Source organism: Geotrypetes seraphini, chromosome 8 (assembly GCF_902459505.1).
Source record: "Geotrypetes seraphini chromosome 8, aGeoSer1.1, whole genome shotgun sequence".
NCBI classification, from domain to species: domain Eukaryota; kingdom Metazoa; phylum Chordata; class Amphibia; order Gymnophiona; family Dermophiidae; genus Geotrypetes; species Geotrypetes seraphini.
In genome coordinates this window covers 102,754,658-102,780,500 of record NC_047091.1, presented here as the reverse complement: position 1 = coordinate 102,780,500, position 25,843 = coordinate 102,754,658, and the positions used below count along the sequence as shown (strand labels likewise).

Sequence of the window (25,843 nt, the reverse complement as noted above, 5' to 3'; positions counted from 1 at the left end):
CCATCCTGTGTGGGTTCCATTACCAACTGCTGGAACAGTTCTCCTTGTAGAGATTCCAGGATCTCCCTACTTCTAGAAGACCCCACAATAGGGATACCCCAAATAACATTATATGGAGGCCTTAAGTTGTGCATGCAAATTGGTGTGCACAGCCAATTTGCATACAAAACTTAATTGGCCTAATCGCCACCAATAATTGGCAATTAACAATTGGCACTAATTAAAAGTTACATGCACAATTTAGAAAGCATGATTTTATAAAAAGTATGCACCAATTGTAGTGCACAGATGTATTGCGAGAAGCAAGAAGCCATTTTTGTTGTGTAACCTGAGCAAGAACTTTTGTGCTGGATTACATCATTAATACAGAGTTTTCTAATCTTCTTAGCTAAATGGGCAATTTAGAGCATGAAAAAGTCGTAAAAGTAGGAAAAAGCCTGTTTTCAAACCATTACAGGAACTGTAATTATATTTCAGGAAATATAATTGCAATCAGACAGGTGGGCAATGACCGTCCACGTTTTCATGTAACCAAGAGCAAAGTAAAAGTTTTAAGTGATGTTGTACGGTGATAAAAGTACCTGATTATGAGTTATAAGCTGCTCCTAAAAGCGGAGCTTGAATGATAATGTATATTTACGAGTGTTGAACTTAATTATAAGCCATTCTGAAAAGCAAAGTTTTGTATTAATTGAAAACACACATGCAATATTTATTCTATATGTGTGTTTATCTCACTTTGTTCTATTTCTATCATTTAAATTTCTCCAGAATTTTTTATTTTATTTTTATTTTTCCTCTAACTCTACTTTTCACTTCTCTATTACCCTCCAGGTACTTTAGTTAGATTGTGAGCCTTCGGGACAGTAAGGGAATTTTTCAAGTACTGTACCTTTCTTATTTCTAATCTTAATGTATATTTTCTGTAAACCGCTTAGAACCTAACGGATGTAGCGGTATATAAGAAATAAATTACATTACATTACTTAATGACCTAGGGACAGGAATGACGTTACCTATCCAGAAAAGCAAAGTTTTTGCAACTAATTTACTGACATTAGGAGCAATAACACTGCCTTTGATTCACCCTGGAGACTGGCCAGTTCCGGAATGTTCAAACACGGGTGTTTAGGCCATAAAGTGCCAGTTATTGATTAATCAGCTAATTATCCAGCTTGGATAAAGTATAAAAGGGAGCAAGTGACAGTTAAACTTTGGAGATCTTTTCTGTGTGGACGTCCAAAGGGGTGTTTGGCCCGTTGAAAGCTCTCTATCTTTGACTGCAACTTGGATCTCTCCAGTCACTGGCATAGATGATGCGTACCTCTGCTCCAGCGGTGATGTATCTTTACTTTATGTTTAATTTGTGTGTGAACTGTTTATTAGACTGATGTATAGGGAATTAAAGCTTACTCTTTGCATAATATTGTGTCTTGTATTATCTGGCACAAAGACACCCAAAAGAACACCACAAACACAACAACAGATTTGAAAAGGGAGTATGACCAGGGGCAGATCATGGGTCAATCATTGGCAATCCTAACAGTTATATACATTGTTATAGAATACTTCTGATCTGTGCACAACTTAGGCCTTAATGAGTGCGTCTAAAAATTCTGCGATGCACAGGCATTTAATATGACTCTGTAAAATCTATGTGCACCTTGTACAATTACACTAACCTGCCTGATCGTGACCGATCGGTGTCCGATCCGGGCAGAGCCGATCAATTCAGGAAGCAAGAATATTTTAATGGGGGTGATCAGAGGCACACCCCGATTTGCCAACACGGATCGCTAGGTAGCGATCCCGATGCGTGCGCAGACCATCTACTTTGCCTGTAGATGGTCTGCACATGTGTTTGCTGTCTGGGGTTTTTAAAAAAAAACTTTTTTTTACTGGCCCTGACTCACCTGCTCTCTGCCGCCCTTCCCTGCAGTGCAAGCCCGCGGGAATCAGGGGAGGCAGAAAGCAGGTCGCAACAGAGAGCAGGAGAGTCAGGGGAGGCAGAGGTGGGGAGCCAGAGAGAGTCAGGGGAGGCATAAAGCAGGTCGCGGCAGAGAGCAGGAGAGCCGGGGAGCCAGAGAGAGATTCGGGGAGGCAGAGAGCAGGTTTATTTCAGGGCTCCTTGTTGATCAGCCAGCCCAGTCAATGTTCAAGATTTTTGTTTAGTGAATCACGTCCCTGCCAACTTTGCATGCCGTTTCCCCTCATTTGCATGCATGGATCAGAATCAGATCGACACAGATGTTAGTGAATCGGGTCGGAGGAAAATCGGGTTACAAAGGGGTTGCAAACCGATCAGTTTGCTTAGTGAATCTAACCCTAAGTGCCTTCTAGTCAACATCGATTTTTTTTTTTTTTTTTTTACACTTTATAGAGAGAGAATCAGGCCCTTACAGTATAATGTTTTTCTTGCCTTGGTAGCTTTCAGAGCAGGAATTGTGTGAAGACCTTTTTAAAGAGGTGCGGTATATGTGTTTTTCTGACTTACAAAATTACCCTGAAAATGTATTAAATTTGTCCAGTGAAAAAGGATCACCTTACCTAATTGTCTCTAGTTCTTAACCTTTATTTCTGTGCATTGAAGTAGATTAACAAGACTACCACAGCTAGCTGGAACAAAGGAACGCAGGGGAAAATTATTAAGTTTACTTTCAGAGAAGGAAAAAGGCAATAGAAAAGGCTGGGGAAAGGATGAAGTGCCACCCTTATAGAAAGCTGGGTGGCACCCAGAATAAGAAACTTGCTTGAGGCCAGCCAAGCTTGGCATCCCACACCATTACATGTGTTAAGGATGCTTTCCAAATTACAGGAGGAGTTAAGTTCTACACCTTGAAGATGGATTAGTAAAAAGTTTTTTCACCTTGAGCAAGGGAAAACAAACACACGAGTTCTTTAGAAGCACTACTCCAGAAAAAAATAATATCAGCAACTTGCAAGAACATAACCCTTGGGTGACGGCTCAAGGGTTTAAATAACTTCTTTAAGAAAACCACAGAATGGGAGAGGCGATGCTGGGGTTAGAGCTATTTACAGGCATGAGTCACATTTGATCTTCACAGAGAGGATTGAGTAACAGGGGAAGGATGTCAGGAAACTTTTGCAGCAGCCCAAAGAGAAGAAAAGAAAGGGAAAAGAAAACAATGGGAGGGGAGGGGTTGCTTGTTAGTGAAAGAATAGCTGAAGATTCCCCCCTCCTTGCTCCGAGGGGCTCCTTAATGGCAGTAAACCATGTGGAGAGGGCGGGGCCGGGGCAGGAGGCGCATCCCTGGGACAGCTTCAGCCGCTCACACTTCCCCTGGGTCTCCCCCTCGCTTGAGTTCCACTTAGCATCTTCTGCCCTGGGCTGAAGCACCAGATTTTCCATTTTATTAAAGATAGAGGGGGAATTATTTACACTTGATCACCTTCCTGGGTAAAGTCTACGCCGCGTTGAAGATCAAATATTCTCAGAGCTGAACGATGGTTTCTGCGGTGGTTTGGGGACTTTCTCTTCTGGCACTGGGAGCCTGGGCAGCAGGTAAGATTTCTGCTGTGACTTCTGGGTTGTTGTTTTTTTTTGTGTGTGGGGGGGGGGTTAATCTGTTCGCCTTGGAAATGTCTATTCGTTTGATTCAGACACTGAGAAGAGAGAAGGACCTCTAAGTATTCCAAATGAGGACCACGATCCGGATTGAAGAGAATTAAAATAGGTTCCAGAAACGAGAAAGTTATTCGATCCTAGAAATCAAGGAGAAAAGACTTCAGTTTCCAATTCAAAGAAACGTGAATCCTTGAATTGGAAAACCAGGAAATGCACCTTTTGTGCTGTAAAGTGTAAATAATCTTAAAGAGGGTGAAAGCGTTTTGGAAATGTGAACCTTAAATTGGAAAACCAGCCAGAGGAAATGCACCTTTTATGCTGTAATTTTAGGAGGATGAAAGCGTTTTATAGGGATGGATTCCTGAGAAAAGTGCCAGGAATTTAGACGGAGAGGTTTGCCTCCTGGGTCTTCCCCCCCCCCCAGGAAACTCCATTTCTTTGCCCTCCCTCAGCTTGACTGCTCTGGTTTAATCTGTGTTTGCTCACCTGAGGAAGCAGAGCAAGAGAGGGGCAAAGAGCAATCCGGTCTGGGCAGGCCCAAGCTGTAGACCAGGGGTAGGGAACAACTGTCCTCGAGAGCCGTATTCCAGTCGGGTTTTCAGGATTTCCGCAATGAATATGCATGAGATCTATTTGCATGCACTGCTTTCAATGCATATTCATTGGGGAAATCCTGAAAACCCGACTGGAATACGGCTCTGGAGGACTGGAGTTCCCTACCCCTGCTGTAGACTGAGAGAAACTGGGGCAGCAGCAGCACCAATACCAATTTGCACCAGACCAGGAACTAGCCTTGTGTACCAGCCAGACAGACAAAAAAAAACAACAACCAAAAAACAACCCACAACTCTTCCCTCTTCAGTTCTTGCGCCATTCAATAAAAGGCACATGTGCTGTAAATGTTTTAAGCCTAGAGTAATCCCCTACTTTATATAGGAAACAGAAATGTCAGACTTCTTTCTTAACAATAAATAAAACACATTTAAATTTTTTTCTTCTAGTAAATCTAAAACAAAATAAAACGCTTAGTGCAAATATTATTGTTTCTTTTTGCACCATTTAAATCCCTCACTGTACATTGAGGTATTATATAATAAAATAGGCATTTTATTTCCTCTGTTCAATCACAGGCTTTTTCCCCCCTTAAAACCTTCCCAGATAGTTTGATTGTTTAATATGAAGAGGAGAATATCAAGTCACTTGAGTCAGTCTTGGACTTACTACAATTTTCCTTTCCTGTCTAGAGAAGAGAACACAGAGTTTCACACTCAACTCAAGGAAATGTTGAATGCAGGAAAAGAGAGGTGGGGTGGGGGGCAAGAGATGAAAGAAAGATGGAGCTTGGAGGAGAAACGAGGAGAGAAAAGAAAAGGAGTGGGATGGAGCCAGAAGAGAAAGAGGAATGAGAAGGGTAGAGAAAGATAAGGAAAAGGGGAAGAGAAAAGAAAGAAAGGGAGGGATAAGGAGAGACAGCTAGAGAGACAAGAACAGAGGAGAAGGGAGGAGCAGAGAGTGAAAGAAAAAAGGAGGGGGAGAGACGAGAGAGTAGAGACAAAAAACAAGATTGAGAAAGGTTAGAAATAGAAACAAAACACAAATGAGAAAGAGTGGGAAAGAAGGGCAGAATGAGACAGGAAAATAAAAGACAAAGAGATGAGGGAGAGAGTGGGAAAAAAGAAACGACAAGAGGCAAGAGAAGAGAGGGAGACAAGGAGAAAATGAAGGTGAAGGGGAGGGAAACTTAGTAAGGAAGGTAGGAGACAGAGAGGAGGAGAGAGAAGAGACGGGGAATTAAATGGAGAGAAGAAGGTGGGAGAGACATGAGTATGCCTTTAATGAGTCATTTTATTTCCCTGTTATCTTCCACATTACATGTTACATGTTTTAGATATGAGTTTAAGAAGGAAATGATATGATACACAAACTAAGACTTAAACTGAATAAGGTAGTGTGGTTACCATGTTAGTTCACTTTAAAGGTTATTATACAAAAACAAAACCATGAACACAGACTAACTTAATTCAAATATGTGCTAGCTTTCAGAGGTTGAAAGCTTGCTCAGGTCAGGAGAGTGAATGACTGTTGTCCTGAGCTATGTAAACGGTCCGATACTTGGAGACCTTTGGCCAGTGGCATTTTATCTTAAGCTGTAAGACAACTACAGTATTTAGACGTGGGGAAGGGACACGATCAACCAACTGTGAGAGCAACCAATTTATTGAAAATACAACATATGTAACATATACAGAAAATATATAGCAAGCCTAACAGAGAGTCCTTTGATCCTTTTGGTCCTGGACAGTTGGTTGTTCGTGTCCCTTCCCTACTTCTATTTTTGTTTACTGTACTACACGTGGGATTGGGTTTTTTTTTCCTTTTCTTGTTGTGGGATACAGAAACCTATCTAGGCCAGCTTATTGGCTGTGTCATAGAGTTTAGGCTGCTGTATGAATTTTTGCACTTCTCTAGGGGCTCCTTTTACGAAGCCACGTTAGCGGTTTAATGCGCGTAATAGTGCATGCTAATTTGCCGGCCGCTACCGCCTCCTCTTGAGCAGGCGGTACTTTTTCGGCTAGCGCAGGGGTTAGCACGCACTAAAAATTTGCATGCGATAAAGCCCCTAATGCGGCTTTGTAAAAGGAGCCCTAGGTTTCTGTTAAGGAACATTATGCACACAAAGCAAGATGGCACAGGAAGACTGAAAGAAACATTTTGCCTTTCTTTTACAATACCACAGATTCCACTTGATGGCTGCCATAACTTCTCCCACCATTATGGATCCTCTGTAATTATCCAATGCCTTTTAAATTCCAGTGTTACTGCTTTTATAGGGAGTTAGTTCTGCGACATAATTCATTTTTCTATCACTCCTGAATCTACAGCATCAAACATTTTTATTTAGAAAAAGCTATTGGAAGAATCTAAAAGGATCATTATAAAATATGCAGCATCCAGTTCCTTTTGCCCCCGAGATTCAACATTTTGAGAAATGCATTAACGCAGAGCTGTTTTAGTTTAAGAGGAGAACAGATAGTGAGTGAAAAGGGTTTCGATTCAGCTACTCACGTTTCTCCACCTAAGCTGGGCTCTAGTCAAGCAGAGTAGATATTTCCCTGCTCCAGAGGGCTTACAATCTAAAGGTCATGGATGGTGACGTGGCTTGCCCAAGACCAGAAGGAGTGTCAGGTGGAGAAGCAGAGCTGGAATCCTGGCTTTTAGATCACCACAATAACTGCCATTGTACTTCTCCAAACAGATTAACATCTCTCTCTTCTTACAAAAACTCCCCAAACTACCAAACCTCTCCTCTGCCAATACTGTGCATCCAGAACCAGTTTCATCAATAAAAAATACATTTTTTTTTAAATTCTTTATTGATTTTCCTAATATTTAACAGTGCAATATACAGATTTATAAACATATAATAAATCAAGAAAAGCACATTCATCTTACAGATAACCATGAGCAACCATTTTTATCCCACCCACCCACTGATTAATCAATAAAAACACAAATACATATATTCTTTCAATATCCTTCCCTTATTTAAAATAGTAATGTAATCCCACCCTCCTCTCACCCACCCTGGATGTGAATAGGAATAAACCAAAAATTAAAGACAAAAAACGACTATAGTGAAGTAATAAAAGATGTCAACGGGCCCCAAACCAGTATAGGTATACGTGACTCACAAATGGAAGATTCGATTCGATTTAAATAAATTTCTATGCCCCAACATATCAGCATTCATTTTTTCATACCTATAGCTGGAGCATAAATTCGCCCACCAAAAAGGAAAGTTGAGACGATCAAAATTTTTCCAATTATATGTTACTATCTGCATAGCTATCCCAGTCATAATTAGGAAAAGCCGACATTTATTTCTTTCTGATAGCAGATATGCCAAAAAGAGACTCAGAATGGTCAGATCAACATTTTCTCCTGAATCTAACTACATTATCACACACTCACTAGTATAGTTTTCCTTGGAAAATGCTTTATTTTTGATTTTATTTATTCAATTTTCTATACCATTCTCCCAGGGGAGCTCAGAACGGTTTACATGAATTTATTCAGGTACTCAAGCATTTTTCCCTGTCTGATATATGTTTGAAGTTATTTAGTAAGATCATCAAGGTTGTCTCAGGTGACAAAATTATTCCATTCCTTCACTACTCTTTGAGTGATATCAGAAGACAGAACTTGACGGAACTCCTCTTTGGAGTGTTACAGTGCACAAGAAGTTTGTTTCTCACTAACCAATATGAACCTCTGCACCAAACCGAGTAATCCTTAGAGGACACTGAGGTAGATGGAAGGAATTTGGATTTAGGTATTTCCCTGTCCTCAGAGGGCTTGTAATCTAATCTTGTAGCTGAGGCAAGAGAAGGTTAAGTGACTTGCCCAAGATCACAAAGAGTAGGCAGTGGGTTTTGAACCCTAGTGTCCTTTGATGCTTAGTCCACTGTTCAAACCAATAGGCTACTCCTAGTCATTTTAGAGACCTTGATTCACTCTCATTCAAATTTGGGACTTCAAAAATTTTCAGACTAAAACAATAGGGCTTGTCTATCTCAAGAAAGCCAAATCCCCCCCCCCCCCCATGGAGTTTTAGGCTAGATCTAACTCTTATTTATTCAATTTTCTATAGTGTTCTCCCATGAATTTATTCAGATGCTCAAGCATTTTCCCTATCGGTCCCAGTGGGCTCATAATCTATCAAATGTAGCTGGAGCAATGGGGGGGATTAAGTGACTTGCAGAGGGTCACAAGGAGTACTGTGGGTTTGAACCCATGACCTCAGGGTGCTGAGGCTGTAGCTTTAACCACTACACCACTCTCTGCACTGCAGCACTCTCTTGAGTTACAGAGTTGTATTCTCAGCTTTATTGCAATATGCCTAGACTACCTCACCCCCTTTTTCAAATATGCACTAAGCATCCTTGTGTCATGATGTCATCTCAGACTCAGGGCCAGGAACTCAAACCTATTTGCCCACACTTCAGCCAGTGACTCATTTAAAAAAGCACAAGAGAAATAGAACAGACTACCTCTATAAGATTCAATTGTGAGGAGAGGGGAGGAGGGCATTCAAATTCTTGACCATATGATTTTGTTTAAAATATCACAAAGGCTGTTCTAAAAAAAAACGGAAGGTTGGCACCTACACAGCACTTGTGCAAAACATTGTACTTCAAAAAGAACTTGGAAGGAGTCTCAGCCATCACATAACAGCAGTACCTAGGGGCTAGTCCAGGTGAATACATGTCAGGTCTCCGAAGGAGCTGCACACCATTTCAAGTTTGTTTGGGTTTTTTTATATACCGCCTATCAGGAGGAATCTAAGCGGTATACAATAAGTTAAAATATGTAAATATAAGTTAAGAGATCTAAAAACAAACATAATTATAAGACATAACATAACATCGTATTTCTATACCGCATAACCTTAAGTTCAATGTGGTTTACAAAAGTTATACATAATAACAAAGGAAGAAAGCATTGGAGATTTAATCGACCAAATATTTTGAAAAAAGATAAGTCTTCAGTTGTTTTATAAAATGTTCATAAGAATGAGATGAGAAGAACAATGGTTGAAAAGTCTTATCATGGAAATCTGCTTGAAATGAAAGCATATGATCAAGGCATTCCTTGCTTTTACAACCCTTGACAGAAGGAAATACGAAAAGGGCATGCGATTTTCTACTATTATTTTGGGATGCTACTGAAAATCTATCAGCTAAATTGAGTGGGACTAGACCAGTGGTCTCACTCAAATCCTTTGCAGGGCCACATTTTGGATTTGTAGGTACTTGGAGGGCCTCAGAAAAAATAGTTAATGTCTTATTAAAGAAATGACAATTTTGCATGAGGTAGAACTCTTTATAGTTCATAAATATTTCCTTTTGGCTAAGTCTATACTCTTCAAGAAATCCCTGAATAAAGCTTAATACCATGAATACCTCCTTCTTACCATCCTCTCCCTAACCCCTGATCCTACCTAACCCTCTCTTGGAAATGATCTCTGATCTAACTTTGTAACCCTCCTTCCATAACTCTTTTTGTAATCTGCTTTGAACTGAAAGGTAATGGCGGAATAAAAATCTGTAATGTCTTAATAATAATATTGTAATTTATAGTTAAAGAGACATATGATCAAGAAACTGTTTTATTTTACTTTTGTGATTGTGATAAACATACCGAGGGCCTCAAAATAGTACTTGGCGGGCTGCATTTGGCCCCCGGGCCGCAAGTTTGAGACCACTGGGCTAGACCATAGGCAACTTTATAACATAAGCAACACAGTTTAAAAATTATATGCACCTCCACAGGAAGCCAGTGCAACTCACGATAAAAAGGAGAAACATAAAAACAAAGATAAGAAACAAAAAAGGATAGAGGAGGATAAATACAATTTAAAAAAAAAGAAAAGAGGGGAGGAAGGAGAACACAGATGGGAAGGGAGAAGTAAAATGTCTTTTCTTGATTAATTTATCTTTGAACAAAAACACTTTAAGATTTGATCTGAACTTCGATATGGAATCCTAGCCAATGATTATTATCACTGTAATAACTGGGATAGAGGAGGGGGAGTGATTTATAAAACGAAGATCCCCTCCCTCTGGTTGTGAATAAAGGCTCATGGCACCTGAGCTGAAGCCCAAAAGAACAGGAAGAAACTTCTGCTTCACACTCTTTTCAGCCTCTAAAAAGGAGGGTCAGTCCTTTCACAAACAAGACTTCAAGTCTCTGCACACTAGGAAGCCCCATTTTTCACTATCTGCTAGTAGACTATAGACTGATATCTGTAAAATGAAGAATTCAGAACAGGCCATCCAAAGTGTGTTTGGGGGATTAGAAGAGAAAGTATCCATCTGTTTAAGACATCACAGTCACATTTAGGCTTATTTCACACTGAAGAAGTGAGCTATCTCCCAGAAGCTCATTGACATCTATCATCCTTCATGAATAGATAATACAGAGAGGACATGGCATTCAAAATATGCTTTCTCCTATCCACTTGAAAAAGCCACTAGCTCTCCTGGTAAACTCTTCAAGATCTCTTTTTGACCATATTATAGAAAATATTTTTTTTCACACCCTGCACTGTTAAACTATGGAATCTGGCTTGAGGACAAGGTCTAGCTAACTAACATAGCAATTTATATATGAAGTTTGGACAAGCTACTGCAAAAAAAGTTCATTACAAAATTATTAGCCAGGAAGATGTGAGAAAGAACATAAGAAATTGCCTCCGCTGAGGCAGACCAGAGGTCCATCCTGCCCAGCGGTCCGCTCCCACGGCGGCCCATCAGGCCTAATTGCCTGAACAGTGTCCCTGACTAATTTTGTAACTGCCTCTAATCCTCTAATCCTATCCCTATTACCTACCTCTACTCCTATCTGTACCCCTCAATCCCTTTGTCCTCCAGGTACCTGTCCAGACCCTCTTTGAAGCCCTATAGCGTGCTTCTGCTTATCACATCCTCCGGTAGCGCGTTCCATGTATCCACCACCCTCTGAGTGAAAAAGAACTTCCTGGCGTTTGTTCTAAACCTTTCCCCTTTCAATTTCTCTGAGTGCCCCCTTGTACTTGGGGTTCCCCGTAATTTGAAAAATCTATCCCTGTCTACTCTTTCTATGCCCTTCATGATCTTGAAGGTTTCTATCATGTCTCCTCTAAGTCTCCGCTTTTCCAGGGAGAAAAGCCCCAATTTCTTCAGTCTGTCAGTATATGAGAGGTCTTCCATGCCCTTTATTAGCTTAGTTGTTCTTCTCTGGACTCTCTCAAGTACCGCCATGTCCTTCTTGAGGTAGGGCGACCAGTACTGGACCCAGTACTCCAGGTGCGGGCGCACCATTGCACGATACAGTGGCAGGATGACTTCCTTTGTCCTGGTCGTGATACCCTTCTTATCCCTGGAAAAGGGCTATGACCTTGCCTGGCCAATGCTGGGCTTGATAGACTGTGGTCTGACTCAGCAATCCATATATTCCTATGTTCTTGACACCCATTTCTATTATAATGAATGTGAAGCAGATGGATTACAACTAGAGACATATACCTAATGCCATAACTATCCTATACAGAACAAAAGCAACATTGCATCTCCTGTCATTCTTAAACTCTTTGCCCTTGATCATGCAAAGTTCTAGAGTCTTGGAGAAGACTGAAATATATATAGGGGGTGATGCTTGAATTTGGACCATCAGCACACAGGAAAGGGCAAATATGGAGGCCAAAGTGCAATCCAGCTGATTTTCAAAGTGATTTAAGCGGACAGGACAAGGTCTAGCCTGCTTAAATCACTTAGAGCTGCTCAGCTACTGATATTCAGTGGCACTTAACTGGTCAGTGCCACTGAATATCAGCACTGACTGGCCACAACAAACAGTGGGCAGGGACGATACAGGGGGTGGTATTGGGAAGGAGTTGGCAATTATGTGGGTGCTGGCAATGTTCGGTGCTAGGACTCGCATAGCTAACCCTGCAAAGTTAGGACAGCTCATTGCATGTCATTAAGAAACAGAAAAGAGCTGTGGTGTAGCCACTGGTGGGCCCAGGCCCACCCAGTAGCAGCACATGTACCTGGTGAGGATCTCCAAGCCCCACCAGCTAACAATTCCTGGCATCTCTCCTGCTGCCTACCTTTTAGAGAGCCAATTTTTGCTGCGAGCAAGCAGCGTGACTGATACACGCTGCTCATGCTGGCCCCACAGTCTTCCTTCTGATGCAACTTCCTGTTTCTGCATAGGTGGAGTATATGAAAAGAAGAGCTGTACAAGGGGCGGCATCAGTCACGATGCTTGCTGCTGGCAAAGATTGAATCTCTAAAAGATACGCAGCAGTGGGCTTCAGACACTGGAGTGCCAAGGTAGGTAGTGGATCACCTGGGTGAGATAGGGAGAGATCTGCCCACCTGACTTGGGTCCAGGCCCACCCAAAATTGGGTGTCTGGTTATATCCTTGGAAAAAAAACTAATTTCATTTGCCAGTAATAGTGCATGCTATTTGGAAAGAGTATGCACGCTTTCTCAATCATGTGAGCATGTACCACAGGTACCAAAAAGAGCCATATTAAATTAGTATTCAGCCATGGGTGCACTTAGCATGGATCTTGTGTCTAACACTGGGTGCTGGATTTACGCCTGCTGAAACCTGGCATAATATCAATGCCCAACGTAGGCTCAGGTATGACATTATTCAATAAAATCACACCTAACTTCTAAGAGTACCCTCTGATTTACCCCTACTCCTCCCGTAGCCTCGCCTCTTTTGAGTTGTGTGCTATGAAATTTGGGCACAGATGTACTAGAATAGCAACTGAGGCAGATGTGTGTGCAAATCCAAATTCTTGCTAATTATGTCCAGTTATTGATTGTTGATGCCTCTTTACTAATGAATTTGCGCTTGCACCTGTATTGGGCACCCCAGTTTGGGTGACCTATATATAGGGTTACCAGACAGCCGGGAAAACCCGGACATGTCCTCTTTTTAGAGGGCTGTCTGGGTTCCCGGGTAGACTTTCCAAAACCTGGCTGTTTGTCTGGGTTATGGGAAGCCCCAACAAAGCTCTGGCCGCATCTGGAGGGCCCCTGAGCAGGTTCATAGATGAAAGCTCGCGGGACAATCGCACGAGGACAAAAACGCTAAGACAGATGCGCGCAGGACGTCAGTGTGCCAGATTAAAAAGTAACTTTAAACTGCTCCGAGGGTGTGTGGGGGGAGAACCCCCCCTCCCCAATTTTACTTAGAAGTGTTGGCCCTGCCGTTGTGCCATTGGGGGGGGGGTTTGAGGGGAGTTGGAAGTATTGCTGCTGCTGCTGTGGGAATGGGTGGGGGAAAACCCCTCCCAACTTACAGAGGAAACTGTAATTTTTCACTAAAACACTGGGAAAAATTACATTTTCTTCCCCCCCCATTAGAGAGGAAAATGTAATTTTTCCCAGTGTTTTAGTGAAAAATTACAGTTTCCTCTGTAAGTTGGGGGGGTTTTCCCCCACCCATTCCCCCACCCATTCCCACAGCAGCAGCAATACTTCCAAGTAAAGTGGAGGGTTCCTCCCCCCCACACACACACACCATCGGAGCACTTTACAGTTACCTTTTAATCCGCCGCACTGACATCCTGTATGCATTTGTGTTAGCATTTTTGTCCATGCATGATTGTCTGGTGCGTTTTAGTCCCCTGAGCATGCGCAGATGACATCAGACACATCCAAGCATGCTCAAGGCCCTTCAGGCACTGCCGGAGCTTGAAAAATAAAATGACCAGACAACAAAAGGTAGAAAAATAATTATTATTTTCTGTTTTGTGATTACAGTATGTCAGATTTGAAATGTGTATCCTGCCAGAGGGGTGTTAAACAGAAAGCATGAGCTAGGACCTAAAAAAAAGAGAGGAAAAATCCTCTTTGTTTACACCATAGTGCAGGCAGGGAGTTGGTGCGGTTGTAACCCTATGTAATGTTATATTGTAACACCCCGAATATAACCTTTTCTGAGCTCTCTGGGGAGGACTGGATATAAAACTAAATAACTAAATAAAATTACTAAAAATACTTTTTATTTGGGGTGGTGTTAAAAAAACTATTGACCCCCGGGTGTCACATACCCTAGGTACACCACTGATCATAACATAACATATATTCATTGTAACCCGTTCTGGGCTCTTGGGAGGACGGGCTAAAAAAATCGAATAAATAAATAAATAATATAAATTTTTATCTATATATTGCATGACCATTGTCAGTGAGCTACAATAGATAGGACATTGGCATTGACAATTTAACAATAGCTTCATTTCAATTTGCTACAAGAATTTCGAGGACAGATAGTTTTTTAATAGAGGTTGATATTCTAACCATTTGGCCCAGTTCGGAATCCGTGGAAGCGGCTTGATATGATAAGAGTCGGTTTATGAATCTTTTCTGACTGAAGGGAAGGTAATAAATGATTGGGAACGTGTGGAGTGGCTTGGGGACGAGAACAAGAACTGAACAGTTAGGTAGGTAGTGCTTGGTAGAAGAGGCATCCAAATTGAAGAGAACTCTTCCCTCGACAGGCAGCCAATGTAGTTTTTGGCAGAACGGAGTTAAGTGGTCAAATTGTTTCAGGTTAAAGATTAGTCATACTGTGGTGTTTTGGATGATACTTAGTTTCCGGAAATGCTTGCGTTGTCCTGCTAGGAATGAAATGTTACAAGACTGTAATCTGCTAAAAGCAAGTCTTGTGGATTAGCAAACTATAAATTTACAAAATAAATAAAGTGGAAGGGAAGGAGATTTGGATTTTGCTTATACCTTTTCTCATTAGTAGGTCAAGCTGAGCTCCATTCAGGTACAGCAGCCATTTTCCTCTCCCCAGACGGTTTACAAGCTGAGTTTGTACCTGAGGCAATAGGAGGGTTAAGTGACTCTTCCAAGGTCACATGGAATATCAGTGGTATTTGAACCTGGCTTTCCTGGTTTAAGTCTTAGCCCTACCAATTTGTAAAGCACCACATTTGTTTGTCATTCCCTCTGTAGCCCCCTACTCTCTCTGCCTCTTCTCCCTTTGTATTTTTCTACATGAGCAGCATATCACCATTTTTTTTGTCCAGTGTATCTTTCATAATTAGATTGTAAGCTCTTTCGAGCAGGGACCGTCTCTTGTGTGTTTAATGTACAGCGCTGCGTGTGTCTGGTAGCACTATAAAAATAATAGCAGTAGTAGTAGAAAGTGCTGGTATATCTGCCTTCATTGCACACATTTCAGGGAGTTGCCTGATATGAATTTTTTTTTTTTTTTTTGAGCAAGCAGTGCGAGCTGGGAAGATATGTTTCAGTGGAAAAGCCAATTCTGTAGCAACCACAGCAGGGTCACTAAGTTAACAGGTGACTGTGCTAGCCACAGGAATATCCAGGAGGTCACCTATTGCCAGGGGAACCAAGAAGGCACATAGGGGAGCAGTATGCATTTTTCCGTCATGTGCTGTCAATTGTTTGAATGACTGCATGTGTGTGTCTGGCTGCAGATGTGAAATCACACACTGTCTGTTTGTGCCAACTGGTGAGCAGCAGTTGCTATTTGTTAAATCCCAAACATTTCCCACTAACTGGATATGGAACTGGAACTTTACAAGCATGAACTAAGAGCGCAGACTAGGAAGGGGAGGGATTTGGTATAGTTTAAATTCACTTTAAATGTACCTGCCTAATTTTCAAGATCCTATATGGCATTCTTCCTCCCCTAATCCCACTATCCTAGACCGTTCAATGTTCTCTTATCTACAGCTTGTAGCTTCTAGGCGGTTCACAATGAAGAAAAGCTGTAATTCGCTGTTTGTACAGCTTTTCTTCATTGTGAACCGCCTAGAAGTCGCAAGATTATGGCGGTATAGAAAAATAAAGTTATTATTATTATTATCCTGGAATTCTTCGAGACCTGACACTATCAGATCCGCCCACATACTCCAACTATTTTTCCCCTCGTTAAAAGGTGTCATGTATGAAGGTAAATTAGGGAAATCCCTTTTCTTCAAATTCACAGAGCTTTGGAATAACCTCCCTGCCCCGCTGCGAAACCTAGGCTCATTCCAATTATTCCGAAAGCTTCTGAAAACCTGGCTTTTCTCCAAAATGTAAAGCTATCTATTTAAAATGTAAAGCTAGCTATCCTCTTCATAACCTCAAATTTCTTATTATGTCCTTCCCTCATTTATTGAATTACCTGTAAACTGTGTCGAGCTCTATCTTTATGGAGATGATGTGGTATACAAACTTAAGGTTTAGTTTAGTTTATAGTTCATCTAATGGTCAGTCGGTCTAAAGATACAGATCATCTAAAAGTTAATTTATCTAATGGACAGTTGGACTAAAAATTAAATAATCAAAATAAAAATGTGATGTCATACATTGGTCATGTGGCAGATCACTTTTTGAAAGTTGATAATGAGAATATGCCACATGATTTAATCTCCTTAAGGCATTGCCCAGAATCTATGCTTTTAGCACAAACTTTCTTGCTTGTTAATGTTCTCGTATTAACTTTCTTCCTTCATATATTCTTTAATTCCTGAAAATCAGAAGGATTGAGGGCTGGATTCTCTAACAATGCCAGTAAAATCTGATGGGTCGCTGTAGCAACCATAAATATAACAATTTAAAAAAGACGAGTCACTGGTGATAGCGATTGGCACATACACAGAATAGTCCACGGAAAGAGGGATGGGTGGATAGGAGGGGCAGTGAACTACCAGCAACGCTACATCATTGTGTCAATCATAGGCATGCCGGAGAGATGGCTTCCGGGTCATCCACATGCAGCATGCAAGAGCCGCTGCACTCGTCCCTGCAAACAAATGCCACTGAAGGCAGGAAGTAGAAGCCCAGCTGGAAGGAGGACTATTGATGTAACTGGGATCCCCAGCTGATCTGGGGATCCCAGATCTGACATCAGAGGGAAGCTTTCCTGGTCGCCTTCGGCAGAGGGGGGCCTATTTATAAATGGAATCCCCTGCAGCGAACGCATTGGGTTCGACCCGTGATAGGGAGGGAGGGGAGGCTGGAGGACTCACGAGGGGGGGTGGCTGCTGTTGCACTGCAATTGTGAGGTGAGATGCTGGACATGCGATTGAGAGGGGAACTGCTGACCCAGAGGACTCAGAAGGGAGGCAACTTGTGGCAGATCCTTTACTGCGGGGACAAGGCCATTCACCGCTGCATGGGGTGGTGAATGGCCTTGTCCAAGTACCTGCAGCAACCAGTTGATTTTTTTCCCCATTCCAGCAGGTTACTCGCGGCCATGTCATTCTCTACTGTATAGGTTCCTCAAAGTTTGGCATTCAATTTTGTGAGCAGACTGCAGATTCACATGCGAAGCATTGATATCAGCCCACTGGCTGCCCATAACACTGCATTTTCAAAGGCCTAGTGTTGGCATATAAATCTCTCTACAACATGACACCCAAATACTTCTCAGACAAACTTCCTCTTTATACCCCAAAAAGAACGCTACGTTCCCAAGATGAAATAATAATAATAATAATTTTATTTCTTATATACCGCTATACCCTAAGTTCGAAGCGGTTTAAGCCTACATACACCATCAGAATACTCCCTCTAACTCCAGACAGCCTGGAAACTGTCCTAGTTCCATTTCTTACCAAACCTCTGGAATAGCCTACCTCTCCATATCTCTCCATACTGTCACTGGAAGTAAAACCCAGATGTCTCAATCTGTCCTCCTTTTTCTGGATTTCCCTCTTAATCACAGCTCTAATAAAGATAATTATTAAATTAAAAGTAAAGTGCTCAGACCCTACAACCAAACTGTTTAGTGATGTCACTAAACTATGGCTGCCTCTGGGGACCATCACTGCCTTTACTGTCCCGTTCCTCCATGCTTTTACCACATTGTTATTCACATCAAATCAAAACAAAAAAAGTAATAATAATAACTGAAACAAACGTAGCTTGTGTGTTAAGCGGGAGGCTTGTTCTTTATGCACTTAGCAGCCATAGACTACAAATCGTGTAAGTGCTAGTGCTCATAAGTGAATGCAGCTAAAAGTGATAGAGTAAAAAAGTTTCGCACTCTTCTTCTGGAGGGATCACTGTTGAATAAATACAAACACAAAAACATGCATAATAGTCCTGTACTCCTTATACTTAACTCACTAAATCAGTTATCAACTCATACTTCTTTAAGAATCACTTTTTCATTGTTAATTATTAACCAGTCACCTCTCGGCGTTTTCTAACTTAGAGGGCAAAAAAGACTGAGCTGGGTTCAAGCGCATTCTACTACCCCACCCTTCTATCTCTCTCTAAAAGACCACGGGAAATAGCGTCATCTGAATGAAAAGCTGAACTTAGTGGCTACTTTAAACTACAGCTGGAACCAATCTATGTCTACATTTAAGCCCCGAGGGGACAATGTCTGCCCCTTGAAAATAAACCTATGTTCTTTGATGGATAAAAATTTAGACAAATCTCCTGAAAATTGTGTAGCATGAAAAAGAACCGTATATCTGAGAGCATCAATGGGTTGTTCCTTTTCCAGCCAATGTGACACCAGAGGTGCCGTCAGACAACTCTTACAGATGTTACTTAAATGTTCTGTTAGACGAACTTTAATTTTTCTAATGGTGTGGCCAAATTATACAATAGACGACACCACTGGAATCACAATTGGTAATATCTTTTACCTCCACTAAAGGGAATCTCTATTGATTCTACTTCCAAAACATACTGGCAATAGCAACATCCATTGCATCTCCCATGTGGTGATGACCTTTCATAAGGTCTATCTGGGCCCTATCATCACAGAGTTATAAATTATCTCCCTAGTATATTGTGTGAACTCCTTTTTCTGGAGTCATGGTAACAAGTGATGTAGTTAGGGGGGTGGTGTGATCCTCCCCGGGTGCCATCTTCATGGTGGCACCAGCACCCGCCCTCCTCTCTGCCTCCTCCCCCCCGCTCCTTCTCACCCCTCCCCCCACTACCACATGCGCACACTGCGTCCCTTCTTCTTACCTCATTAACATTCGCTGCGCAAGCAGCAACCCCAGCCTGCTGTTCGTGCCAGCGTCGTCTCTTCCTCTGATGTTACTTCCTGGACATGCGCCTTGGAAGTGACATTAAAGGAAGAGCCAATGCTGGCTCAAGCAGCAGGTTGAAGTTGCTGCTCATGCCGTAAACATTAATGAGGTACGGGGGAAGGGAAAGGTGCGCGTGCTTGGCAGGAGGGGTGGGGAAGGAGTGGATGGGGTGGGGGGCAGAGAAGAGGGCTGGTGAGGGGCGTCACCGCACTGAGCTCCTCTCACCCTCGCTACGCCCCAGTATGGCTATTCTTATGTTCTTATTAGGCACTGGAGTGCATTGAGCCCATAGCCAGAAAATGCTCTGTGGCAAACAGGGCCCTTCAAGAGCATTGGGTGCCCTAGGCAAACTGTCAGCTTTTTGGCCTCTAGCTTGCCCCTTGCCCAAGATTTTGATAACTAAACTTAACAATCATAGTCAATCCAACGCCATCCCTCCCAGAAATAACCCTGTAGAAATATGCATTTAGACGCCAGGCTTTTAAATATTAAACTTTGGGTTATGTATCTGTTTATAATAATGGCAAAAAGCCATTTACCTCGGTGAATGGGTGTTTGGAAATTGTCATGCTGATGCTTCTTTGAGTTGTGTGGCTGTCAGAATTAGAGAATGACACGGTGACAAAATTCATCACCGTTCCCGTCCCCGCGGATAACCACGGGGAAACCATCTTCATGTCATTCTTTAAGGAAAGAGGGAAGAATCAGAGTATGAATGGCCACAAACACTGATCCACAAGCTTTGCTTTGAAGAATGCTGGTGTAGAAGGACCGAGCTTGAACTAGACACTAGAAAATGACATGGGATTATTTCCCACGGTTATCCGCGGGGACGGGAACGGTGATGAATTTTATCACCGTGTCATTCTCTAGTCAGAATCAATCGGTTGTTGTTGTTTTTACTGCTGCTGCTGTTTACTGGCTTACAGAAGCTAACGCCCTAGGCAACCAACTAGTCTTGCCTAATGGTTAGGCTAGCCCGAGTGTCAAATAATTCAATCTCCTAATGTGTCCACAAATAACAATTTGACTTTGCTTCCCTCTTTCAGAACCTTGTTTCCTGGCAGTGATTAGACCCTCTTGGGATTTCTGTGGTCCCCCCTTTTCATCAATTAGTGGGGGCATTTCCAAAGTACCCAGTTTCTGGGAATGCTTGGTAAGGCCAGCACAGAGATTGTTGGAACAAGTCCCCCTTGTGTTTAGAAGGGACTAAGAGGAGGTGTCATCAGCATATAATCACTCAGTACGTTCATTATCCCAAGTCACTTGCATTCCGGGATCTCTGACTGTGCCAGCTTCCAGGCAGCCACCCTTTCATTGTGCATTGGACTGAAAACCGCACACTGCCCTGTCAGAGCTGAGCTGTCAGGCAGTCTCCCACACAGCCCCTATGCTTTTCCCAGTCAGCTGACTCATGTTACAGGGTTGTCCTTCACTACCGGTGACTCTTCCTGGAAATAACCCATTTTGTCTTCAAGATTCACGGAATCTGACTGCAAATAAAGACCTTTAGATCCACCCAGGCTCCAGTCTCCCTGCATCATCACCACTACCTTATGCAAAGTGCCAGGAATTATACAGACATTAATAATCAAAATAAGCACTTACATTCAATCAATAACAATGCCGAAGAAAAATATCCCTCCGCTCCCATCCAACATATTTAATCAAAGAATAAACCAAATATCCCCCCACCCTATCCTGGATGTGTATAAAAATAAACAAAAATTAAAACAAAAGACAACTATACTGAATGAACAAAAGATGTCAACGGGCCCCAAACCAATTTAAATAAATTGCTATGCCCCAACATATCAGCATTCATCTTTTCATATCTGTAGCCTAAACATAAACTTGCCCACCAAAAAGGAAAATTAAGGCGGTCTCAATTTTTAACATTTAACATTTGGTTTTTAAAATTAATAAAGAATTTAAAAGAAAAGAAAATGCTCTTTTTTTCCATCCTTAGGTGGAGGTATGAAAGAACCTCCGAGGCTTATGCTGCTCCCCATTAATATATAAACCCTAACTCTCTAACAATAGCTGTGTTTGTAGCATTTAGGCAGCATACTGGCATCTCTGCTTCTATGTATATATACATGTGTGTGAATATTTAATCTGGTTGTTCTTGATTGGTTTTCTAAATTTCTACAGTCTCGTTCTTATTCAGTCAATATTGAAGGTGATATTTCCAATTTCTGGCAGCCTCCTTGTGGGATTCCCCAGGGCTCTCCGCTTTCCCCAATCTTGTTCAATCTTTATATGACTACTTTGAACACTTATAAGTTGTCAGCTTGGGAAACGCCTTTTACCTATGCGGATGATATCTTTATACTGATCGAGATTGATTCGAATATTACTAATTTAGCTTTTAAAATAGACCACTGTATTTCTAAACTTTAAGCTTGGGCTATGTCTGTCCAGATGAAGTTAAATGCAACCAAAACTAAACTTTTGTGGTTAGGCCCAAAACTGGACTGTCTTCCTTCCACCGCACTTCTGGATTCTGTGGCCTCCCTGAAAATCGAGTTCTCCTCTAAGATTTTGGGAATCCTTTTTGACTCCTCTCTTATCTTTAAGGATCAAATAAATTCTTTGGTTAAGAAATGCTTTTTCAGTTTACGAATGCTGAGGAAAGTTAGATCTCTTTTTCATCATAAGTAAAAGCTTGTTATTATTTGACTCTTTGCTCTTATTGACATGCCAAATAATATAGTATCATAGGTCGATGCCACCGGGTTTTCTAATAAACAATTAATTTGGCCCCCAAATTGATTTCCAAAAAGCCATAATAAATGGACAATAGAACAATAAATGATCTAAAGTCCCTGCTTCAAGATGACAATGCCAACATCTATTAGACTTAGAGCTATCTAACTTTTGTAACCGAACAGGGGTCCATAATGCTCTATGTAACAGAAAAACCAAGGAGTCGCCATACAACAAATTACATGTAATTGGAAAAACTGGAGTAGAACTGAACTGAACTGAACTATAATTTTTGGTGGAACTCGTTATGCCATATATATAAAATGGAAAGAGCAATATCTACACAGAAGGGGTTTTTAAGGAAGTTTCAAGATGTATGGGAGCTGTTAACAAAATATTGTACTGAATAGATACCATTTTTCCCTTAAATTTACAAGTTCAATACTGGGGGAGGGGGGTAATTTTTAGTTTATTATTTAACAATATAAGAATGATATGGGGGGAAATTTTATCATATGATACTTATGTTTTATACTTGCTATGGAAGGGTGGGGAGGGAGGGAGATAAGTTATATGATTTGGATTATTGCTGATTATTAAGTGTTCTATTTAATGTTAAAATGTTTTAACTCACTGTCACGCTTGTAAGTTTTAAAACGAATAAAGATTTTATTTTTTTAAAAAAAGATCTCTTTTTCATCAACGTCATCTTTCAGTCCTGGTCCAATCAATTATACTATCTCGGCTACATTACTGTAATGCTATTTATCTTGGCATCACAAAAATCTGTTTCCAAAGGACTGATTCAGAATACCACTGCAAAGTTGATTTATGGAAAATGCAAATTCAACCATGTGACTCCTTTGCTTTTGAGCCTTCATTGGCTCCCGGTTCATCTCAGGATTCAATTGAAATGGTATACAATACTTTTAAAATTTTATATGGCATTTTTATTCCTCTTGTTCCTCTGCTATGGAACATTTATAGATTTTCCTATGCTAGAGGCATTCAACAATTTAAACTTTCCCTTCCTTCTAGGAAAGGTATTAACGGAATCAAGAACTTCAGCCTGTCTCTGGCTTTAAAATTTTCTCAATTATGGAATGAACTCCCTTTAACTTTGAGATGCCCTCGTCCTTTCCAACTCTTCTGCAAATCATTAAAAACTTTTTTATTTGCTAAACATTTTAAAAATTAATCTCTTTGCAATTTTAGCATTGTTTTAATTATTGTTAACCGAGTCGAGCTTCCTATGGTTGATGACCCGGTGTATAAAGCTAAGTTTTAGTTTAGTTTAGTTTAATTCAGTGTCCTGCAAACTATTTTTTGCTCCTGCACACTAACGGAGCAAATGTTTTTCTGTGGCACACCTACAATCCAGCCCTGCTCCACTCCTGCCCCACACAAGCCTCATTTTCCCTGAGCTTAGGGCCGTGTCTGCAGAGCCTCCGAGCATGAACAGATGTCGATGTGATGATGTCATGTGCACGCGCTCAACGCCATCACTTTGATTTCCGCGCATGCTCGGAGGCCCTCCAGACACGACCCTGAGCTCAGGGAAGATGAGACGGTTCATAGACAACAACGCGGAAGACAAAGGCGCGCGCCGACAACTGAGCGCAAGACGGAGGCACGCGCCGAAGAAAATTACTGTTTTTAGGGGCTCCAACGGGGGGTTTTGTTGGGGAGCACCCCCAGTTTACTTACTACAAATCGCGCCAGCGTTGTGGGGGTTTGGGGGGTTGTAACCCCCCACATTTTACTGTAAACTTAACTTTTTCCCTAAAAACAGGGAAAAAGTGAAGTTTTCAGTAAAATTTGGGGGGTTACAACCCCCAAACCCCCCACAATGCCCCCACAACGCGGCGCGATTTGTATTAAGTAAAATGGGGGAGGTTCCCCCCCCAAGCCCCCCCCCGTCGGAGCCCTAAAAACAGTAATTTTCTTCGGCGCGCGCCTCCACGCTGTGCTCAATTGTCTGCTCGCGCCTTTGTCCCGGCGCGCTTTTGACCTGACACCGATGAGGGGGCGGAGAAGCGCTGATGCTGGAAGTGACACTCGGGATACATCATGTGTCCTTCAGTCCCTGGCGGCACACCCAGAATCTCACCACGGCACACAGTTTGCAGTTCACTGATTTCATTCATTCATTTGGCTTTGACTCATGCCTTTTTCGTTTGTAGCTCAAGGTGAGTTATATTCAGGTACAGCAAATATCTCATTATTTCACACAGTTATGTGCATAACAGATTCATAAGTGAGCACTTAGTTTATAGTTCTGCCCTTATGGATTCTGGGAGAGATAAGAGGTCACAGCACCACACTCTAAAATCCAGAGGTATGCACACTGGGAGCTTTCTTTCATTTTGTTTGGTTTTGCTGAGTTTTCTGGGCATTTTAGTTAATTTTTAATATCCCTGGGGTTTTCTTTCTGTCTTAATTTGATTTGCTTTATCAGGCACTGTTTGTAAATAGCATGGATTTAAAACAAAATAAAATGGATGTGTTCCCATATTGAGAAACTTAAAAAAATTAAAAATTTTGAGAGTGTGGCTAGAAGCAACATTAAGTTTTATACTGTGAAGGATTAGGATCAGACTTTTCTTTCAGCTCAGCAAAATCACAGTTTTTATGAAGTAGTATCAGTTCTTCAAAAGTGTGATTTCAAATATCTTGGACCCCTGAGGAAGAAGTGTTCAAAACATGGACCATTTCGGGTCTAGCCACACTCTCAAAATTTTTACTTTTTTTAAGTTTCTCAATATGGGAACACATCCATTTTATTTTGTTTTAAATCCATGCTATTTACAAACAGTGCCTGATAAAGCAAATCAAATTAAGACAGAAAGAAAACCCCAGGGATATTAAAAATGGTTTCTAACCTGAAGAGAACCATTCTTTAGATACAAATGTTTTATTTACTTTGATTAAAGGCTTGCCCCCTCTTCTATGAAACCGCGCTAGCATTTTTTAGGGCAGAGAGCTATGCTGAATGGCCCGCATTGCTCCTGACGCTCATTGAGGTCATATGAGCATCGAGAGCAGCGCAGGCCATTAGGCGTTGTTTTTATGTGCTTAAAAACGCTGGCGCGGTTTCGTAGAAGAGAGGATTGGCATTTTTGTACATCATCTCTGCAGTCTCTTCTTTGGTTTTAGATGCAACATTAAGTATGAAAGACCAAATAATTAAATCTACATTCTACCAAATACATCTGCTTAGTAGAGTTAAACCGATGTTATCTGGTTGTGACTTTCGGTTAGTGGTACAGACTATGATTATTTTGAGGTTGGATTATTGTAATGCACTTTACTTGGGTATAACATCATGACAATGTAAAACAATTCAAAATGCAGCGGCAAGTTTGATATGTGGCAGAAGCAAATTCGATCATGTTTCGCCGCTGTTGAAAAACTTCACTGGCTGCCTGTGCATTTTCGCATCGTTTTCAAAGCCCTTGTACTAGTTTCCAAGTATTTCAACAGAAAATCCCCTGGTACTTGGCACAGGTGATTAAATTATGTCAGCTGTCCAGGTCTTTAAGGATTGAGGGAACGATTTGATTATGTACAAATGAATTCCTTCATGTTCACTATGAAAGCACAACGACATAAGTAATCTCGATAGCAGGAGTATCTCTATGGAATAATTTGAAGGGATCCTTAAGATTACTTATGGATATGCAAATATTTAAGAAGATACTTGAAACAACCTTATTTATGGAAGCTTTCACTAACTGAGTGATTATGTTGTAAAAGAACTTTGGAGGTGTACTGTCTGATTATGTACTTGTCTTGTTTCAAGTTTAATAAAATTTTGATAATGTATAAAATTTAAAACAGGGACTGACAAACAAGAGTATTTGGGGAATAAAAGACTGAAACATGCCATATTTATGATTGTATTTTGTAAACCACCTAGGTTTAAGCGGGGGAGAATTTTTGTAAATAAATAAATAAAATA

At 41.3% G+C, this 25,843-nt stretch overlaps 1 protein-coding gene across 2 annotated transcripts in view; it reads left to right on the top strand.

Annotated features, from left to right (window-relative positions):
• The first annotated feature begins 3,216 nt into the window (after nt 1-3,216).
• The window catches only part of LOC117365956 (cytokine receptor-like factor 1), a 51,884-nt gene continuing 29,257 nt past the window's right edge, over nt 3,217-25,843 (top strand). The window contains exon 1 of one of the 2 annotated variants that reach the window (XM_033956932.1): nt 3,217-3,523. In XM_033956932.1, the coding sequence (XP_033812823.1) occupies nt 3,466-3,523 (58 nt within the window). In that variant the 5' untranslated portion in view covers nt 3,217-3,465. The remainder of the gene's footprint in view (nt 3,524-25,843) is intronic. The other variant, XM_033956931.1, reaches the window with a different exon arrangement.